This window comes from Stegodyphus dumicola, chromosome 4, assembly GCF_044657685.1.
Source record: "Stegodyphus dumicola isolate Sdum_Otavi_A_Nest chromosome 4, ASM4465768v1".
Classification (NCBI taxonomy): Eukaryota; Metazoa; Arthropoda; class Arachnida; order Araneae; family Eresidae; genus Stegodyphus; species Stegodyphus dumicola.
Genome location: NC_140771.1, coordinates 248,217,762 through 248,238,425, shown reverse-complemented (window position 1 = coordinate 248,238,425; position 20,664 = coordinate 248,217,762). Strand labels below are relative to the sequence as shown.

At 30.2% G+C, this 20,664-nt stretch overlaps 1 protein-coding gene across 4 annotated transcripts in view; it reads left to right on the top strand.

Annotated features, from left to right (window-relative positions):
* The window catches only part of unc80 (unc80, NALCN channel complex subunit), a 249,409-nt gene that overhangs the window by 110,180 nt on the left and 118,565 nt on the right, over positions 1-20,664 (top strand). For all 4 annotated transcript variants that reach the window (XM_085816189.1, XM_085816190.1, XM_085816191.1 and 1 more), the window contains exons 30-34: positions 2,964-3,102; positions 4,163-4,271; positions 5,007-5,079; positions 13,229-13,363; positions 13,491-13,683. In XM_085816189.1, the coding sequence (XP_085672315.1) occupies positions 2,964-3,102; positions 4,163-4,271; positions 5,007-5,079; positions 13,229-13,363; positions 13,491-13,683 (649 nt within the window). The remainder of the gene's footprint in view (positions 1-2,963; positions 3,103-4,162; positions 4,272-5,006; positions 5,080-13,228; positions 13,364-13,490; positions 13,684-20,664) is intronic.

Genomic DNA, 20,664 nt, shown 5'->3' with positions numbered 1-20,664 from the left:
ATACGAAAGTTGACATTAAATTCAATATACGAGGGTAAGTTGAAAAATAAGTTTCCCCTGTCAACTGTGGTCAGAGTTGTGTATGAAAGTCAAAAAATAGAATGAGACATTAAAGATATGACATACCTTTATTTTTCCACATAGGTACCAAGTACATTGAGGCATTTATCATATCGCTTGATAAGCTTCAAAAAGCCCTCCAAGAAAAAATCTGGGCTTTGCATATGGAAGAAGCGTTGAATGGCTTGTTTCACTTCAGTATTGCTTCCAAAGCGCCTTCCCCCGAGATTTTTCTTCAAAGCCGGAAACAGATGGAAGTCGCTTGGTGCGAGATCAGGACTGTATGGCGGATGGTGTAGGCACTCCCAACCAAGAGTTGCAATATGGTTTTGCGTTGCCATCGCCAAATGTGGTCTGGCATTGTCATCCAACAGCAGAACGCCAGATGTGAGAAGGCCAGGCCGCTTTTTCCGAATCGCCTCTGTCAATTTCGACAGGGTGTCACAGTAGCGCATAGCATTGATGATTCCAACCTCCAAAAAGTCCAGCAACAAAACTCCTTGGGCGTCCCAGAAAACTGTGAGGAGCACTTTACCTGCAGAGGGAGTTGTCTTGAACTTCTTTCGGACAGGTGATGACGTATGTTTCCACTCCATAGATGCGGCCTTCGATTCTGGCGTGAAATGGTGGACCCACATTTCATCCCCCGTTACAATCCGAAACAGAAAGTCATTGCCATCTTCATGGTAACACACGAGATGTTCCAGGCTGACACCCATGCGTTGTTCCTTGTGTGTCGAGGTCAATTAACGGGCCACCCATCGTGCTGACACTTTTCTGTATCGAAGAATGTCGTGGATGATGTTTTGAGCTCACTCATGTGAGATTCCAAGTTCTTCCGCTACTTCATCGATGGAGATACGCCAGTTCGCTCTAATCATGTCATCCACCTTCCTGACATTTGCATCTGTAGTGGCCGTGTGCGTCCGTCCAGCTCTCGGTATGTCCTCCACTTGCTGACGTCCATCACTGAATGTGCGACACCATCTCCACACCATTTGCTTCGACATCACACCTGGCCCATAGACTTCCACGAGGCGGTTATGAATTTCTGTTCCTGATACTCCACGTGCCCATTCATAGTGGATAACCACTCTCACTTCCTCCTTTGACCACGAATTCAAAACGCACCTTCTCTCCATACCTACTGGGGCTCAAATGAGAGGCTGGTCTCCGCTTTGCACAGGCACTGCAACAACGCCATCTGCTTGATTTGCAGCAACCTCTACCCCATGGTGTATTGGTGACTTGTGCATTTTCCTGCTGTGTCGCCTTTCGCCCATAGCCGTTCAACGCTTCTTCCATTTGCAAAGCGTGAATTTTTCTTGAAGGACTTTTTGGAGCTTATCAAGCGATATGACAAATGTCTCAATGTACTCGTACGAGAATGATAAAATCAAGGTATGTCATATCTTTAATGTCTCATTCTATTTTTTGACTTTCATACACAACTCTGACCACAGTCGACAGGGGAAACTTATTTTTCAACTTACCTATGTATTTTAATATAAAAAGTATAAAAATGATGCAAAAAGATTAAAATAATTATAAGATATAGAAGAATCTTTAAACTTTTTTATACCCAAAAACATAAATACAAACACTAAAAAATACCAAAATATTATTTATTATATCAAATTTTGTAAAGAATTTAAATAACTGGTAGTTACCCTGAAAAAATATATAAGATTAATGTAACTTACATATTGACTTATTAATGTATTAGATATAATTCATTCATTATTAATGTATTAGATATAATTCAGAAACCGAATGTGACTCGTCACATTCGTTTTCTGAATATAAGCAAAAAATAGAAGGATTTATATAAAAATGAAGTCTCAAGGCACAAAAAATACTTTATGTTATTTTGCTTCTTTTATTATATAGTCACGATATTTGTGAATGCGGAGGAGAGTTGTGTTTTGTGATGATCTTTAACTATTTATTGAATTGACTGAATATTTAGCATGTCGCTGTGAGTGAAAAACAAAATGGCAAAATATTGCCAAATGTGATGAAAACATATTGTTAATACAAGAAAACAATATTTATCTTAACAATATTTATACAAGAAAACAATATTTATCTTACATAACAATATTTATCTTTTTAGAGCTTCTTCTGACACTCATTTCTGTAAAATCTCAAAAAAGATCTTAATATTTAATTATAAAATCGTTTATACACAAATTCATATCCGAACTCAATTATTCAAGGTAAACATTAAGACTATAACCTTTCGGCTAATGGCATTTATTCAATTCTGTAAAATCAGAATTCAAAAAGAATATCATTGTATCTTACAAATCCCTATCCTTTAATATTGTATCCCCATCCTGATATACATCCCCATCCATATTGATCCCAATCCATCATATTTTGAAATTTATTTCTAAATAGTAAGAAATCATTTTCTTTAAAATTCTTAATATTATATTTTACCATACAAAATTTATTATCTCAGTTTTAGTCACTTGAAAAAGCATCTCTGAATTTATAGGTTCTATGAAACCTTTTTTCCATTCTTTTTTTCATACATTTTTAAAATTTCTTTATCAATTTCAAAATCAGATTCCCTTATTAAAATGAGTTTGTATCCTGCATCTTTTATCTTGTTATTGTTGTAAGTTTTTTTTATTCCATATAAATCTTTCATGCATAGTTGTTTGTATACATGTTTCATACATACTTGTTTATGCATATTTAATATGGTTTTGGTAAAGCATCTGGTACATCCATGAAATTGATAGACTGTATTTTCATAAAATCTATCTACTTTATGTATTTTATTATTATTTATATATGATGTAATCCTTGCATGAGTGAGAAATAGCAGTTAGTTTTTTTAATTATTTTTTTGGTATTAAATGAGAAACTATTGAACATTTATTTCTCTGCAGGTAAAAGATTTATTTCACAGCAGTTTATCGACAGTTATTAAAGGTGCAGTTGTAGTGCCTGAAGACTTGTTTACTGAAATCATGTCAGTTTCTTGGGAATTGCTGTTGGAATGGGACTACCAGTTAACTGCTACTGCTGGTATGTATATTGAATCATATTTATATTATTGAAAAAAAAAAAGAATGTTATGCTAAATTTGCTTGTTCTGAGTAATCAGTCATACCAAATTTTCAAGTTTTTTTTTTTTTTTTTTTACTGTAATCTGCTATATATTCAAATTTATTGTACTAGTATGTTGTTATATGTATGTCTTATTCATGTAAAACAACTTTCAAAGTAAAGTCGTTTTTCAGTAAACTCACTTTTAAATCTTTTATCCAAATGGTAACTAGACTGAAAAAAAAAATTAGTATAGTAATTCTATGTGGTTATTATAAACATTTGATTAAGATTGTGTCAAGTTATATTGTTAAATTAAAATCAGCCAATTATAATTATACTAAACAATCATTTTGTTGCAAGGGGATTAGAGGGCTACTTGTATATATGTATATATATATATATATATGTATATGTATTTTTCTGTGTTTGAAGCTTGTTGAAATATCACTTATTACACCTTTATTTTTAATTTATAACATTTATGTATTGTATATAATTTGTATATTTGGGGTCTATATTGAATGAAACAAAGAATAATATGCAAGCTATAATAAATAAATTATCTGACCCATGCAATCAATATGCCACTGATATAGATTATTGACAATTAGATTAAAATTGTCGTATGTTTCCGAAACCATATTTTATACTGTATCTTTGAGTTTTTACAGTTTTCTGCAGTTCACCCCTCCATCTTTTCCTACTAAGTGTTTTTTTTTATTAAAATAGTCTGTATTTATAATATACAATTTTTAAATTAATATTATTACAGTAATAATTGCAATTTTATAGGTCTTTTGTGAAAAACAGCTCTTTTTTTTTTTTTTTTTTTTTCTTTCTTTCTCTCTCTGAAAGAAATATTGTTTTTAACAATAGTGAACTGATGATACCATTTTTACCTCTCAAAACAATAAAAGAGGTATTATTTTGTAAAAGAAGCATCTCGATCTGTAGCAGCATATTTAGCCATTGTTTATTATGACAGTAGCATAATTTATGTTTTGCCAAAACTCATTATTGATTTTGAATATTTCAGCTGTTTCCTTCATATTAGCATCAGTTAAGGCTCCAGATTATGCTTCAAAGTTACTGCTTCAAGAATTTCAACATGATGAACCAGCTCGAAGAGTCAATGCAATTTTAAAGTGAGTTTATATTCTGTTTAGTATATAAACTGTTGGCTAAGTATTTCATGTTGTGCAAGATAATATTTTTAAAATATATTCTTTTGAATAAGGGCACATACCTTAAATTTTTTTAATGAAATTAAAATTATTTTTCAAAAATCTTGCAGAGATGCACAAGTTGCATATCTTTAAAATATGTATCTGGAGATTATAAAACCTGGCAGCTTGAAGTCAGCTATAAAATGTAAAAGGAGGGATTTGTGTACAGAAATTAGAATTCTAAAACAGTTTGTGAACGTTTGGATTTAATAACACTCAAAGATTGCTTATATAATCCTTCATTATACAAACATTGTTTAAAATGATTTGTAGTAAAAAATATAGAAATTAAAAATTTTCCAAAAAGAGTTATTTAGCAGTAATTCATCATATGAAATTTAATTATTGTTGATAGAATTAAATATTTTTTGCTTTAAAAAATATTCATAAAAACCAGGCAAGCAATTCTTTCCTAAATTAAGGGCAAAATTTTAAGGAAATGATTTTTAATTTTCACAGTTAATTAATAACCTGAAATATAATTGTTAAACAGTATCTCTTCATGAACTTACAGATATAAAATGATGCATCTATTATATCACTTTATAGAACTTTGGCAGTTGAACTTTAAATACTTTAAAAAAGATGTGTAATCCCTCCTTTTAACTGTTTTATGTATAATACATGTGCTTTTATTTATTCATTTAAATATAGATTTCAAGTTCTTTGGCGAAATCGATACCAGTGCTGGCCAAGGATGGAAGATGGAGCTCACATTACCTTTAAAGTATGTTGTAATTTTCTAGTATAAACCCTTATAAAGGCTGCATGTTGTTATTTGTTATTTTCTTATATAAAGCCCATATAAAGGCTGTATGTTATTATTATCTGATGTGAATTTTAATCTTTAGTATGTTATGTACACACACTGGCCAGTGAACACACACTGGCAAATCAATATATTTGCATTGCTTTTTTAATTTATCAGAATTTTGAGAACTTCTATATTGCTGAATTGACTAAAAAAGATTGCATAAAACACTATGGAAAAATATATGTATCTGTTTCATGTTCAAATATTTTATTGTGCTGTTCATTTATATTTTGAATATGTATATAACAAAGTTTGAGATCAGGATTCGCTGGGACTTCAGCGATATCGGATTTGGGATTTTTCTGGATATCAGATCATCAATTTAAGTTTGGTAAGATGGCATGTGGAAATTATAAAATTAAATGAAATTTTAATTTATGAAATAGTGAAGCATTTATGATCTAAAGGTGGAGAGGTTATTTTGAAGCAGGAGTACGTGAAAAATAAGCAATACCTTTGCCGGGGCTCGAACCTGCATGTTTTGAGTATGTGCCAAGTGTGCTAACCATTACACCACAAAGGCATGTAGAAAGGAGGAAGAAAATATATACTCCCCCTTTAAGGAATGACTGGAGATTAGTGGACCCATTTGCCAAATCTTGGTGGTGAAGATTCATCATCCACCACTTTTTAGTTCAGACACCATGGTAGAGTCATTAAGTTGTTTTGAAGAAGGAAAATGTGAAAAATATGCAATGCCCTTACCATGACTCGAACCTGGACCTCTGAAATATGCGCTGAATGTTCTAACCATTACACCATGAAGGCATGCAGAAAGGAGAGAGAAACTACCTTATAAGGTATTAAAATTTCCAAAAAAAAAAAAGGGGGGGAAGACTTAATATTTATTTGTCTAACTTTATTAAACATTTCTTTCAATGTAAGTTGTTTATGTTGCTTCATTTTTTGTGCTAAAACTTTCTCTTTAATTCTATAGACAGACATAATTTCTTGTTCATTTGCAAAGTTTTATTGTTCAAGTCCTATAATTGCTGTGTTGAGAATGCCGACTAACTTGTCATTAATTCCCCCCCTCCCCCCGTCATCTCTCTGTCACTTTCTTCACTATTGGTAATGGTATTTTCTGGATCTAGAACCATACTACAGATTTCTCATGTGTTAATTGATTAATGATTGGGACGTTGTCATCTCAAAAAAAACTTCTGTTATATCATCTTCATTTATTACGCTTCTCCACAGTTCTTTGCAAAATCCATCAATTGGAAAATTTCACCTTTAGTTTGCAATATCTGAAAACCTTCAGATTCAAGGCTATCATCTTCATTATTCTTACCATGAAATATGGCAACAGGCCATAAATAATGCCAAACATTTAAAAAAAATATTTAGAGATACGTCCTCCCATAATCTTGCGATGTTCCACATTGCAGATTTTATGCTAAAATATTTCAAAATTTCTTGAATAATCTTGCCATTGCTCAAGAAATTTTACATGGATTTTAAAAATGCTACTTTATATTTGCATTTCAGTATGCACGCTATTTCGATATCCATAGGCTGAATGATGGATGTGCAATTTGGAGGAAAAAATAATGTGGATACATTATTTTTCACTAAATTTTTAAGTGAATTATGAGCTGAACTGTTGTCTACAATCAGGACAATTTTTGCATCATCGGGTAAACCAACTGAATTCAAATGTTGCCGAGCCTCGGGTATGAAATCATTTTCAAACCAGTCGTTCATTAACGCTTCTGTCATCCATGGTCTTTTATTTGCACAATATATAAGAGGAAAATTCTTACTCCTTTTCATCCTCGAGATTGTGTATTCTTTCTGATTACAAAAAGTTTACACTTGTGCTTTCTCACCTGAAATTTTTAATTGTCTTATACCATGCCAATTTTTAAATTTAGTTAACCAACCTGTTAAATATGTGCATTCAGTTTTTAAGTTCATTTCTTCATGAAATATTTTGGCTTGAGCCATTAGCATTGGATCCATTAATGATATGCCCTTTCTGCAGCTCTGTCTTACCCATTCAGTCATCACTTTTAGCATAAAGAGTTTTTTTATTTATTATTTTTTTACTTTTATTTATTTATTTTATTTATTTATTTATTTATTTGTTATTTATTTATTTATTTTTGTTATTCATTGTGAATCTACAAAAAATTCAAAAAGAGCTCTCTCTCTCTCTTTATTTTTATTTTTATTTATTTATTTATTTATTTTTGTTTGTTTGTTTTGTTTTGTTTCTTTTTGTGTGTTGGTCATATACAGTTGACTTTCCAATCCCGTACTGCTCGAATAATTTTGAGAAGGATATACCTTTATCTATTTTTTCTAGGAATTCCACTTTTTGTTTAATGGACATCAAAACATGTTTTCACTTTATAGATCCTGTTACAGCTCCAGAATTAGAAACACCTTTTGATATAATCGAAAGTTCAAACTTTAATTTTCATAAAATTACTGTAATAATAACAGCCTACAAAAAATAATAAGCTGGACTAAAACAGAAAGTTAGGTAACAGCACAATCTACTGTATTAACTGAAATTCCTTGGAATCATTAAAGTATAACTGTAATAGCTTAAGAGCTTAATGGTGTAGCATTATCGGCTATATATCATGAGATTGGCGATGAAAGACAAGTTGTTCCACTAAATTTTGTCTTCCTTCTATCGTGCACTGAGACACTTAAGCCTGAATTGTATTTGTTTAGTTATTTATTATACTTACGTCTATTTCTTGGACATGCTTAAGGCTTATCTGTGTTCTGAATAAATAAATTACCACATATACTTAATGCTTATTGAGGGCCAGTGCTAGATATCGTACCTACCGCCTGATGCAGTGTCTGCACGTCCTAAATTCTGTTACCAAGCACCTCCTAAAAACTAAATTTTTGCTGCCCCTAAATTTTGGGCCTGAATACTTTCCCTAAATTCTCAAAATTAAATCATCCCTTAATTTTGTTGCTCAGTGCTTTCCTAAATTCCAAAAATTTTGTCTTCCCTAAATTCTGCCGCCTGGTGCAGCCATATGAGCTATAGTGCCAGTTCTGGATTTATATAAATAACAAATCAGTTATTCTTAATTCAAATAGCACTAAATGTGATCTTTTGGCCTATGACTATCATTAACAAAATCTATTTTTAGCATATGAAAAAAAATATTTGTTAAATGCTTCCTCATCAACATTTCTTAGCACATTTAACTTAAATCTGTAATCATCGTCAAGTGTAACATGAGCATAAAAGGTTACCATACTCTTTGTTATTCAATTACTAATTTAAAAAAGAAATTAATTGTTTAGGCATCATTGCATGAGTCATTACTCAAGTTGTCATATGTTGATAAACATATGGTGATGAAAGCAAAACATAATAAATAATGATTTGCATGGTTGACTTCAGGGATATAAAATATTAGTAGGTGTAAAATCAATGATGTTTCTATGTAGAATGTTTCAGTTTGAGATGTATGTCAGACAAATATGAAGCTACAGAGTCATATTATTAAACACAGAAATTTATGCTAAAAATGATTGTTTTTTTCAATAACAAGGTATTTTATTTAATGCTGAAATGAAATTGATAATCAGGACTCTCCACATGTCATATTATGGGGAGGAGAATGAAACGCACATGCGTAAAGCATACGACAAAAAATTCCTTTAAAAAAAAAGGTTGTTGGTGGCTTTTAGGTCTAGATTTTAGATCATTCCAGATGCTGGACGTCGGATCTCAGAAATAGATTTACAATATTAGAGAAAATAATGGCTGTTAAAGAGAGCTAACTTGTTCAGTGAATTAATTTCTGATTCAAACCTATGATTTAAAATTATTGTAAGAAGATGAAGATGAATGAGAAATAATATGGATGTAACGTTTACATTTTATGTCTACAAAATGGCGTATCAATTTATGTTAAAAGCTAAAGAGCATAATCAAACAGAGTGCATAATCATTTTATGAGAAGATGCTAATTTTTTTTATTAAAGTTTGAAAAGATAAAGTTCTTTGCTAAAATGTGAGGTATGATAATATATCATAAATATGATTTTCCTTACTTGTTTTAATGAACAGCTGTAGAATGGTCTAAAAATTAGTTTTCTGAAATGAAATTTGTGGTTCGATTTTTAAAGTCTTTAGTACTGTGAAAACGTGGCGCTTTTTAATTTGTTTTTTAAAATCTCTCTCTCTCTCTCTCTATATATATTGCCTATTTAATAGTTTTATTGCCGGAATTAGAGGTATCATTTTTCAGAGATCTATACAGTTACTAGAATACACTCATAACATCGACATTATTGGCAGATGGTTGTGGAGACTTATTTCTCTAAAGTCTGCAGCCACAAACATTGGACTAACCATTAATGAGAGTAAAACAAAATTTATACCTGTAATAAGTAGAGCACATAATCTCGTTCCACTGGAAATAAATTCTTATACTTTTGAGGGCATTTCTCAGTTTTATGTATCTTGGTACTACTGTCTCTAATATTAACAATAATAAACTTGAAATTGACAATAGATTATTTAGAGCTAATAGATGTTATCATGGATTAAAGAATTTATTAATGTCTAAATTATTAAACTTCAGTACAAAAATAAATCTTTTATTCAACTTTTATTAGACGTGTCATACCGTATGGTAGTGAATGCTGGCCATTAACAAAAGCAGAAGAAGAAAGACTTCTAATCTTTGGAAGAAAATACTCCAAAAAATATATGGCCCAGTGAGAAAAAATAATAGATGGAGAATTTTGTTTAACCATCAAATTTATCAAAGATACAAGTAACGTAATATTTTCCGAGTTGTCAAATCTTATTGTATCAAATGGCTTGGGCATATTTTTAGCTGTGACAATTTGAATGTTCTTTAAAAGGTGAGAGAAGTGTAGAGGGTACCAAGAATAGAGGAAGACCTTGCATAAGTTAGGTAGACTGTGTGGCGGCAGATCTCAAGACATTAAAATTAAATATTGGCAGATTGTAGTGACTGATCAGATCCGTTGGAAGAAACTTGTTGAGATGGCCTTGGCCTGTAATAGTCTGTAGTCCAACTGAAGAAGAATAATATTTTATATATATTTTAAGAATCATTTAAGTTGGAAATTAATGCTTATAACATTTGGTATTAAATCTGAAATGACTCTTCTTTAGTATCTTATTCGTGTTTTAAAATTCTTAACATATAATAGTTAAGCACATAAAATATATATCAGAATATAAAAAATTATGAAGGATCTGATTATTAAATACTTAATTAATTATTAAATACTTAAAGATTTAATTATCAGATCCCTCATGATTTTTTAATTTCTATTAAATAACTGTTTATTTTTTAATTTTCAATAATTCCCTTTTGGATGATTCTTCAAAGGTCTGTGATCTTAAAAAGGCCATTGTTATACTAATGTATTTACAGTTAAGTAATTAAAAACCTGCTTTTTATAAACTGTGAATTTTTAAATTTTTTTTATGTATAGAATTAAAGCACCTGCTAAATAAAATTCCTGTAATAGGTGTAATTAAGTGAGTATTTAGAAAATTGGGGGGGGGGGAATATCAGTATTTCCCTTTGTAATCTAGCCCAATTTAAAGTATTTTAAAAGTTTTTTACAATACAGTTATATTAAAAAATAAAGGCCATAAGAGAGTCTGGAATAAACACAAGTGGAACCATCTTGCACAGAGCCATTCAACTGCTGGCTTTCACCGATGACATTGATATCATTGGGCGATCAAAACGAGTTGAGGTCGAGGCTTTTGTCTCGCTTGAAAATGCAGCAAGAAAGCTGCATTTACCTAATCATTAATGAAGACAAAACAAAATTATGATTGCATCTAATAAAACTGTTGATTTATCCCCCTTGAAGATAAACAGTTATACCTTTGAAACCGTAAAACAGTTTAAATATCTGGGCACATTGATCACAAGTTGCAATGATATAAAAATTGAAATAAAGAATAGAATATTTATGGCTAATAGATATTACATAGGCCTTAAAAAACAACTTAAATCGAAACTAATCAGCGTAAAAACTAAATTAAATTTATACAGTCAAAAGTCGTTAATTCAGACACCCATAATCCGGAATGATCTATAATCCGGACCTCAAAGCTACAAACTTTCTGCGCATGCGGCAAGTTGACGCATGCGTGTAAGACCTTTACGGCTGCGAATATGTGTGTGCGTGTGCGCAAAATACGTTTACGAATGCGTGTTTAATGTATAACAGACGATATAAGCTAAGCTAAAATTATCTAATTCAGTTAATGTTGCAGATTGCGTTGTTCCTTAATCTTCGAATTGGATTTGGCTTATTTTTTGCAGACTGTTAGAGCAATTTTATAAAAGTAAGCTTGAATTTTTGATTATGTCAAATAGAATTTTTGATATATATTTACTAATACGTAAAGGATCTACAAAGCGAAAGTATGTTTTGAAGTCTATTAAACAAAAAGTGGAATTGCTGCAAAAAATGGATAAAGGCATATCCTTTGTTTATCTAAACTTTATCGTTTGTTTATCTAAACTTTGTTTATCTTTAATGCTGTGGCGCGCAATGAATTGGAAGTTGATCTGTCAGCACTATCCTTATCTTCAGGGCAGATGTTTTTATTTTATTTGGCTTATAATTTCTTACTAAATGTAGTATTTCATCTCGATCTACTCCGTCTTTGATATGATTTAAATCAAATTCCTCGTCATTATAATTCACTTCCGATAGCGAAGAAAGTGACAGAGGTTATTGAAAACGAAAATATTTCGATTGACAAATTAGTCGGTATTCTCCACACAGCAATTATAGGACTTGAACAGCAGAACTTTGTAACATTTCATCTCGATGTACTCCGTCTTTGATATGATTTAAATCAAATTCCTCGTCATTATAATTCACTTCCGATAGCGAAGAAAGTGACAGAGGTTATTGAAAACGAAAATATTTCGATTGACAAATTAGTCGGTATTCTCCACACAGCAATTATAGGACTTGAACAGCGGAACTTTGTAACTGAACAAGAAATTATGTCTGTTTATAGAATTAAAGAGAATGTATTATCACATGAAAACGAAGCAACTTAAACAACTTGCATTGAAAGAAATGTTTAATAAAGTAAACAAATAAATTTTAAGCTTTTTTTTTTTTTTTTTTTTTTTGTAAATTTTGATACCTTTTAGATCATAATTGTTCTTTATTTCATAAATTACGGTTTCATATTTTTAATTTTATAATTTCTGCATGCCATCTTACCAGATTTAAACTGATGATGTATAATCCGGAAAAATCGATAATCCGGAATCGCCAAAGTCCCGATGAGTCCGGATTAACGACTTTTGATTGTATAAAACTTTAATAAGGCCTGTTGCCATTTACGGAAGTAAATATTGGATACTTAACAGAGCAGAGAAAGACCTGATTTCAACTTTTGAAAGAAAAATCTTAAACAAGATCTTTGGACCAGTACAACAAAATGCCATGTAGAGGATTCTCTATAATCATGAGCTATATGGAAAATATGAGAAATATGGTGAAAATGATATTCTGAAAATCATAAAAGCATCTCGTATTAGATGGCTGGGCCATACGTTTAGGTATGATGATGCATTTCAACCAAAAAGATGACCTTTTTGAGAATTGAGAGATTAAGATGAAAAGGAAGACCACCCACTAGATGGATAGAGGATGTTGAGCAAGATTTAAGGTTAATTGGAGTTAACCGGTATAAGGTTATTGCGCTGAGTGGGGTCAGGTGGAGAAAACTTGGAGAGACAGCCTTGGCCTGTAAGAAGCTGTGGAGCTTTTGAAGAAGAAGAATATTAAAAAATAAAAATGTGTTGTGTGTATGTTACTTGCATATTATTTATTTACTATTGATTTTTTATACATCTATACATATTCTTAAATATGTAAATTACTGATCACTAAAAAAAATTTTAAAATTTAAAGCATTTTAAAAATATGCTTTTGTCATTTATGTAATTATGAACTATTGAAGATCAACACAATATGTATTATTGCAGAACTTCTTTAAAAGGAAAATTATATCTATTGCTGTGTTTCATCTATCTTTGCAATTTTTCAGGTGCCCCCACCAAACATTGAGTTCACGCTTCCATCTCCAAAAATAGCAACTGATCACGTACCTGTTGCAGACACCCCTTGGATGCCACATGTTAAAGCTAAAGTAGAGGAAGTTACTCTAAACCAGGACCAGTCTGTAAGATTATTCTCTCATAGAATTTTATTAAATGTAAAAAATTTCATAAAACATTGTATTATATATATAATATATATGTTAAAAATTTTATAGCTCTTAAAAAAAATAAAGTATATTTGTTATGCAGTTACAAAGATCGTTTGTCACTGCTACGAAAACCAGACGAAAGCAGCAGATGGAACTTATTCATCGTGCTTTGCAAGAAGAGGAAGAAAAGAAACGAACTGAGAGAGAAAACTATCATATTACAGCAGCAGCGGTTACCTCACAGGCAGCATATGAACCTGCTCTTTTTCATTCTGTAGAAGAGCATGAAGATGGTTAGTTTTATTTTATATGGATCATAAGCTTTGAAAAGAGCTTTTAATTAAATTAGCTTTATAATTAATTTATTATTTACACTGACATAGACTATTAAAAGAAAAAAAAAATATTTATAAATATTTATTTTAGTGAAAGATTGTTAAAAGCAGTGTTTCTCAAATTTATGTTTCTGTGCAAGAAAAGCTTGAAAAATTAATCAAATTATATTTCTTTTTAAAAAATGATTAAATGAAAAATGATGGTTATTTTTATTTTATTAGATAAGTAAATATTAAATTTTATTAAAAATTTGTTAAAATTCAAATTCATTAACCCTCTGCTTACGGCATGATTTGGACATATTCTGGTTCTGAAATACAGGGCGGGGTTTTATATATATATGTGGGTTCTTTAGTTTCATAATCACAATTCATATTCAAACAAAACACATTTAATAAAATATTAATACATCTATAAGATCGTTCATCTATTAATACAGCATCTATATCATCTTACATCTATAAAACAACATCTTACATCTATAAAACAACATCTTACATCTATAGAACAACATCTTACATCTATTAATACATCTATATCATCGTATATCTCCTCTCATAAAACAAAGTGATGAGAGTTCTATCAATTTCACTCGTGCTAACAGCTAAAATTTAGACAGCGCGCGAGGAAAAATATTAAGGATTTAAAATTGTGGATTTAAAATCCCACACATATATATATATATATTTTCTCTATCTTCATAAACTACTATTCACATCTTTATAAACAAAATTAGTATGATGCAGAAATTTTAATAGTTTTTCTTAAAATTTTAAAAATATACTTACGCATGCTATTTTCACGTGACCCATATTAAGAGACGGATTTCGTATCCGTAGAAATAATCACAGGAGCCATATGTGGAGGGTTAATAAATTGCAAAATTTCTTTCTTTTTTATTTATTTATTTTTAATTTTTCTTAATGGATTACCTAAATCAGTGGTCTCAAACTGACAGCCTCCGAAATACTTTTATGTTGCCCATCAATTCATTTTTGATGAATTAATTAATGTCATTATGGAAAGAATTTAAAAAAAATGTTTAAGATTTTAATGGTTTTGAATCCAATTTTACAGCATCTTTGTTACTAAAAATGAACATGAGTAATCAGTCACGTAGCAAGGGGGGGTTCAAGGGGGTGTATGATGGCGCCAAATGGTCTCCAAAGAAGATTTTCATCATATTTCTTTTTTTTTGGGGGGGGCGCCAAAAAGGTATTTTGCACTTGGTGCCATTTATGCTCGCAACTCCACTGTGAGTAATGCTGTGAAAATTTAGAAAGGGAGCTAATTAATTTATACTTTGATATAAATTTCATTCAAAGATTTGAAAATGCAAATCTGATTAAGTACTTATCGAAAGATAAAAATTCCCAGTTATGAATTTTGCAATAAGAATTACTTTATTTAGGAGTACAGTTACATGTAAACAGTTTTTACCATAGTTGAAAACTGTCTACAAAAAGAACCAGACTGATCTGCAAATTGATATGAGTATCTACAGATTGGTAATGAAGATGCTTTCTAGTAATTTTTCTCCAAGGCTACAAACTTTCTGAAAACTGAAGAAGGCCATAAGGTGTGTATTAAATAGAAAATTGAAAATACAATCTAAAATAGATTTGTAGACTGAGATTACATAATTTGGCCTAATTTAGTTGGCTCAAACTTTAATAGCACGATTTAACTTTGACTAGCATCTTGCTGCCAGAACTGGGCAGAAAAATAAAGCTGCGAGCATTACTGTCAGAAGTTCTGTATTTAAAATATTCAAAACTCTGACCTTAAATCAATATAAATCATTTGCGTGCTGGTAAGGACAAATGAGAAAATGTTAAAGATCTAAATCGTAAAAATAGGTTAATTAACATAAAGTCTAAAATAATTACAAAATAAATAAAGTCTAAACAATTACAAAATATCTTTGTAGGGTTAAATTGCTATCTGAAGTTTTCAGAATGCGAGTTATTTATTTTCAGTAGCAGAAGATATTTTAATGTTACTTTTAATGATGTAAAATATTATAACCAACATCTTTGCTTTCAGTGCATTAATCATCACCTAGAATACTTATAAGTTTCTTATTTTTTCCCCAAGAGGTAGTTATTTACCTGAGGGTAAAGTTGTTGAGTACTGGTAGTTCAACCTAGGTTCCAGGTGAACATTTGGCTACAGGAGTGTTTTCATGGTTTTCTCCATGTGTAACATGGCTACAAGCAAATTTCCCTTAGAAAGTCGAAAACAAAGGCATCCCTCCTGTCGAGGTAAATAGCCCTTGAGTGCTTTGCTGTAATCAAACCAAACCAGCTCATTAGATTACATGTTATTAGTATCTGTGAACCACAGTTTGAGAAACATAAAGGTATAATCTGCCAAAAGACATTTAATACACTTGACATTTATTTGCAAATTCAAAATAACATTCCTTAATTATTTGTCATAATTTATTTTCATTTAAAAACTTTAATTTTATGAAATTTATTTTGAAAGACATTTACGAAACTATAACTTCATAAGTTACTAAAAGAATATGTTTATTACTTTGCAAATTATGAACAGAAATTTTAAATTCTTGAGCTTTCAAGTTATAAAAAATGAATGTATCCAAACACCTGCCTTTTTGTTGTTGAAATTATGAATTTAACAGTTTTAGTTTCCAAAATTATTGTTCTGTTATGTTATGTTATACTTTGCATTATACTACTGGAAATTTACTACCATAGGATTTGGCAAGTATTGCCCAGGACTTAGAAGTGAAGGGCTAGTTCATAGAGCTTTTCTCCCTGAAACAGGAAGTGAGGAAGGGGTTATTACTGTATGCATTTACAACATTTAAAAAGTCAATAATACTTATTTTTTAATTTTAATATAATAGATAAAATGTGCTACATTTTCTTAAAAGTTACAGCCCCCCCCTGTGCATTTATTATTAAAACATGAAGAAAAAAACTATGGCATTCATTATCTTCATCTACATAGTAAGGGGAGAATTATGTTAACTATAATAACAGCTTTTTAAAGTTAGGCACAAAAGGGAGGGGGGAACTTAGTTTGATTCTAGTTTTGAATGTGTATGTCAGTTTCCTCCCCCTAAAGAAGAGAAACTTATGTTTGACTGTCCTTGAAATCAATAGTTTTATTGAAAATTTAATCTTATCTAATATTGCTTTTTTTACCTAATTATAAATTTTACATTGGCGTTTTTCTCATCTGATTTGATATAATAACACATATTTTTTAAATAATTGTCTAACTTATACTCAGATTTATACACATACATAGCATTTAAATAAATACAAAATCATGGTCTTAAGTTTGACAAAACAATTTTGTTCGCAATACCTAAAATGAATTACTTAATCTTTCAAAAGAAGAGCAAAGGAGGAAGATCTTTTTTTATGCGAAATTATTTTGTGCGAAATTACTTAATCGATATTGTATAGTAAGAAAAATTACTAAAAAGACTAAAAATTACCTAAAAAAAAAAGTCTAAAAACTACCTAAAATGCTGAGCTAGATTTGTTTTTCACAAATTATCTATGCATTCTTGTTTATTTTTACAGTTAGGGCATTCAGCAATATTTACATCGTCATTCTGTGAGTTCTGTTTTAAAATCATTCATATCTGATGTATTATTCCTATCATCATTTTCATAATCGGCCTCAAAATGAATTTTCTTCAAACTTCATTCGTGTAGTCTTCCAAAAGCACTCTGCATTATTTTTCTTTTCTTCGCACAGTATTCGATTTTAACAGTTTCTTTTGTGGTAATCTAAGTAAGCGATTTTTCATGTCATCCTTGCAAACACTGCATAGAAAAGGTTTGCAGCAAATTCTTGGATTCTTCACATTAATCGAATCCTGTCTTCTACACATATATGCATTTTTTTCGGTTAAAGCAAGTTGTCCTTTGGAAATATATGAAATACAATATCCCTATCTTTCTCATTTCTATGAATTTTATCAAACTTTGTTACAACACAAGAAGACATTACGTAAGCGATACTTCATAACAGTGGTTTCAAACTTGCATTGTACATGGGCCAGTGTGCAATTTGAAAGTAGCTGATGGGCAGCAATTAAAAAAAATCTGATGTGTACACCACATGACTTCCTTGTATGGAATATTAAGTTATACTCATTTTTCCTTGCATTTTATTTAAACTTATTAGATTGAATTAAACCTACTTCGCTGACAGCGCATAAACCACAATAGAATAAATGCATTCTTTAAAATTCACTTTGTTTACCATAGCGACACTCTGGCGCTAGGTTTACTTAACAGTATTATATTTCATTCATATTATAACTCAAAATGTATATCATTGAAAGAATTATCTAATCGTTGCCACATGTTCTATTCAGATACTATAATAAAGCTAGAACTATATATAAAAGAAATTAAGCCAAAAAAAAAAAAAAAAACCCAGTTTTTCACAGACGATTGAGTATTTCTCATTTAATTAATTCAGTTCTCACTTCGCAAGAAGGCAAAAATACATAAAAACTCAAAATATCTATATTAAAAATTACGAAGTAAATCTCAAACACTTATTTCCTCGAAAAAATTCCAGAAAGAATTAAGCATGATTTAATTGGCAATAATAAATGAATGCGTTATCTTTGTTGTTGCAAAGCTAAGTTTCTCTAGATTGGCAACAAATCCACTAGTCTCCTGTTTCAAATGTAAACATCGATGGCTGCAATTAAAAACAGGCTTAGCGGCAATTAAACAACTTTAAAATTGCTGATAATTCTAAAAATATTGCACACAGATTTACTAAAGGCATAAAATCCTTAACCGGAAGATAGAAACAACATAATTCAATCATTTTTAAAGCAAAAAATGTACAATTTACAAACATATAAGAGTCAAGAAACTGAGATCACTGAGCTAAGTAATAGAGTAGATATATATATAAATATATTTATATACATTTGGTGCGGCTGATTGCAACCAAAATACGAGGTGCACATCTAGATGTTATAGCAGTCCTATATACAAAATTTCAATGTTCTGAGGCTACTTGTTCTTGAGTTATGCGAGATGCGTACATAACGCACGAACGTATGTACGTACGTACATACAGACGCCACGAAAAATTCTCTTCAGAATTAATTTTAAAGCAGTTTTATAATTTTTTTGAAGGAAAAGAGTCTTTTATTCTGTCCTTACGTACAGATATCATGCAAAAACATCGTTAAATTGCATTCGATAGCGGTTAAAATGGATATTTTCGTTGAAATATGCTGCCTAAAACTTTTATGATTACAATACTTCCTTTTTACTTCGTACAAGGAAGTAAAAAGGGGGGTTAAACAAACCAAAGAATTGTTAATTAAATTAAAAGCTTATTACTAGATAGTTATAAAAACATATGAATAAAAATAATGCAGAGGAATGTATCAAATTTATACTTATGTTTTGCTTGAAATCTAAAAGTTGATATCTGCAAGAAATTTCTGTTGGTCACAATTTAAAATTCAAACAGACAGATCAATATTAAAATTATCCGACTAGAATTTATTCAACTAATTATAAGATACTGAGCTACTAGATAACTTTCTTTTAATTTAAACTAAAATGAAACATGCAAAAGCTTCCCAAGAGGGACAAAACCTGAGAATAAATAATGACAGCCTGTTTTCTTTCTTTTATTTATTAGATTTTTCTGTAACACAAAACAGAAAAAATAATATTTTTATGTAAAGTATTGTAAATAGGTTTGTTTTCTACTATACTTTTCACCTACACCACCTCATGATGCTTTGATTTTCATGAAAATTGTAATCTTGGAGGGAAATTACTAAAAAATATTATCACAAATTGTAGATACTCATCAGCAGGCTGATTCTTTTTGTAGACTTATTCATTTTTAACTACATAAAAAACTGTACTCATCTTAATGTACTCAAAAAAAAAAAAAAAAAAAAAAAAAGAGAAGTGTTCTTATTGCAAAAAATCATGACCTAAGATATTTATCTTTTGACAAGTACTAATAAAAGTTAATCAAGTTTGTATCTTAAACTCTTTGAACAAGATTTATATCATGGGGTAAATTAATCAGCTCTATTTCTAAATTTTCCAAAGAGTTACGTTCATTTTTGGTATTGAATATAACATTAAACTGGATTCCAAATCATTAAAATATTAAACTTTTTCTTTAAATTCTTGTCATAATAATGCTAATTGATTTACAGGAACTGTATTCACAGGCAGCATAAAGTAAGTTTAGCATTACTTAAAAAAAGTAAGTTTAGCATTACTTACTTCTGCAAGGAAATTTACTTCTTACTGGTTACAAAAATGGACTTTAAATTAACTTTAATGTTTTTTATTTATTTCTAAAAAATAGAAAAAAAAAAAAATAAGGAATGGAAATTGCTATTGTTCTCCCATCCAAAGGTTTTCTTATCTTCCTTTTCTTCATCAGTTAATTCTTGAAGAATCCGAGCAAAATCAGCTGGTGGCACATTTGCCATGAAAACTGATATAAAACATACAGAGCCAAATGCATTCAAATTAAAATAATATACAGCAATTAATAACACAAAATGAAAAAATATTTAAGAAATATTTTCTGAATTTTGAAACACGACCACACGCGTGTTGTAACTTTTATGAAAAAGCTGCCACGTAGCACAAAAGCCCAGTTTTTAAAAAAAATTCAAATGACTTCCTGTTGGCACATTCCATGATGTGGGGAAGGGTAGAAAGAAGAAATAGAAATGACCTTCAAACGTCTCAGCTTTTATATGCGAAAAATGTGCATTAAAAACGTTTGCGCATACGCATGTGCTGGAAGGTTATTTAATTTCTTTTATTATTTTAACAACAGTAAGTCTAATTGTTAATTTATTATTTTAACAACAATATGTAATAGTTTGAACATACAGGTTCAGCCATGCGGTAAAAATGTTGAACACTAAGTGGTAA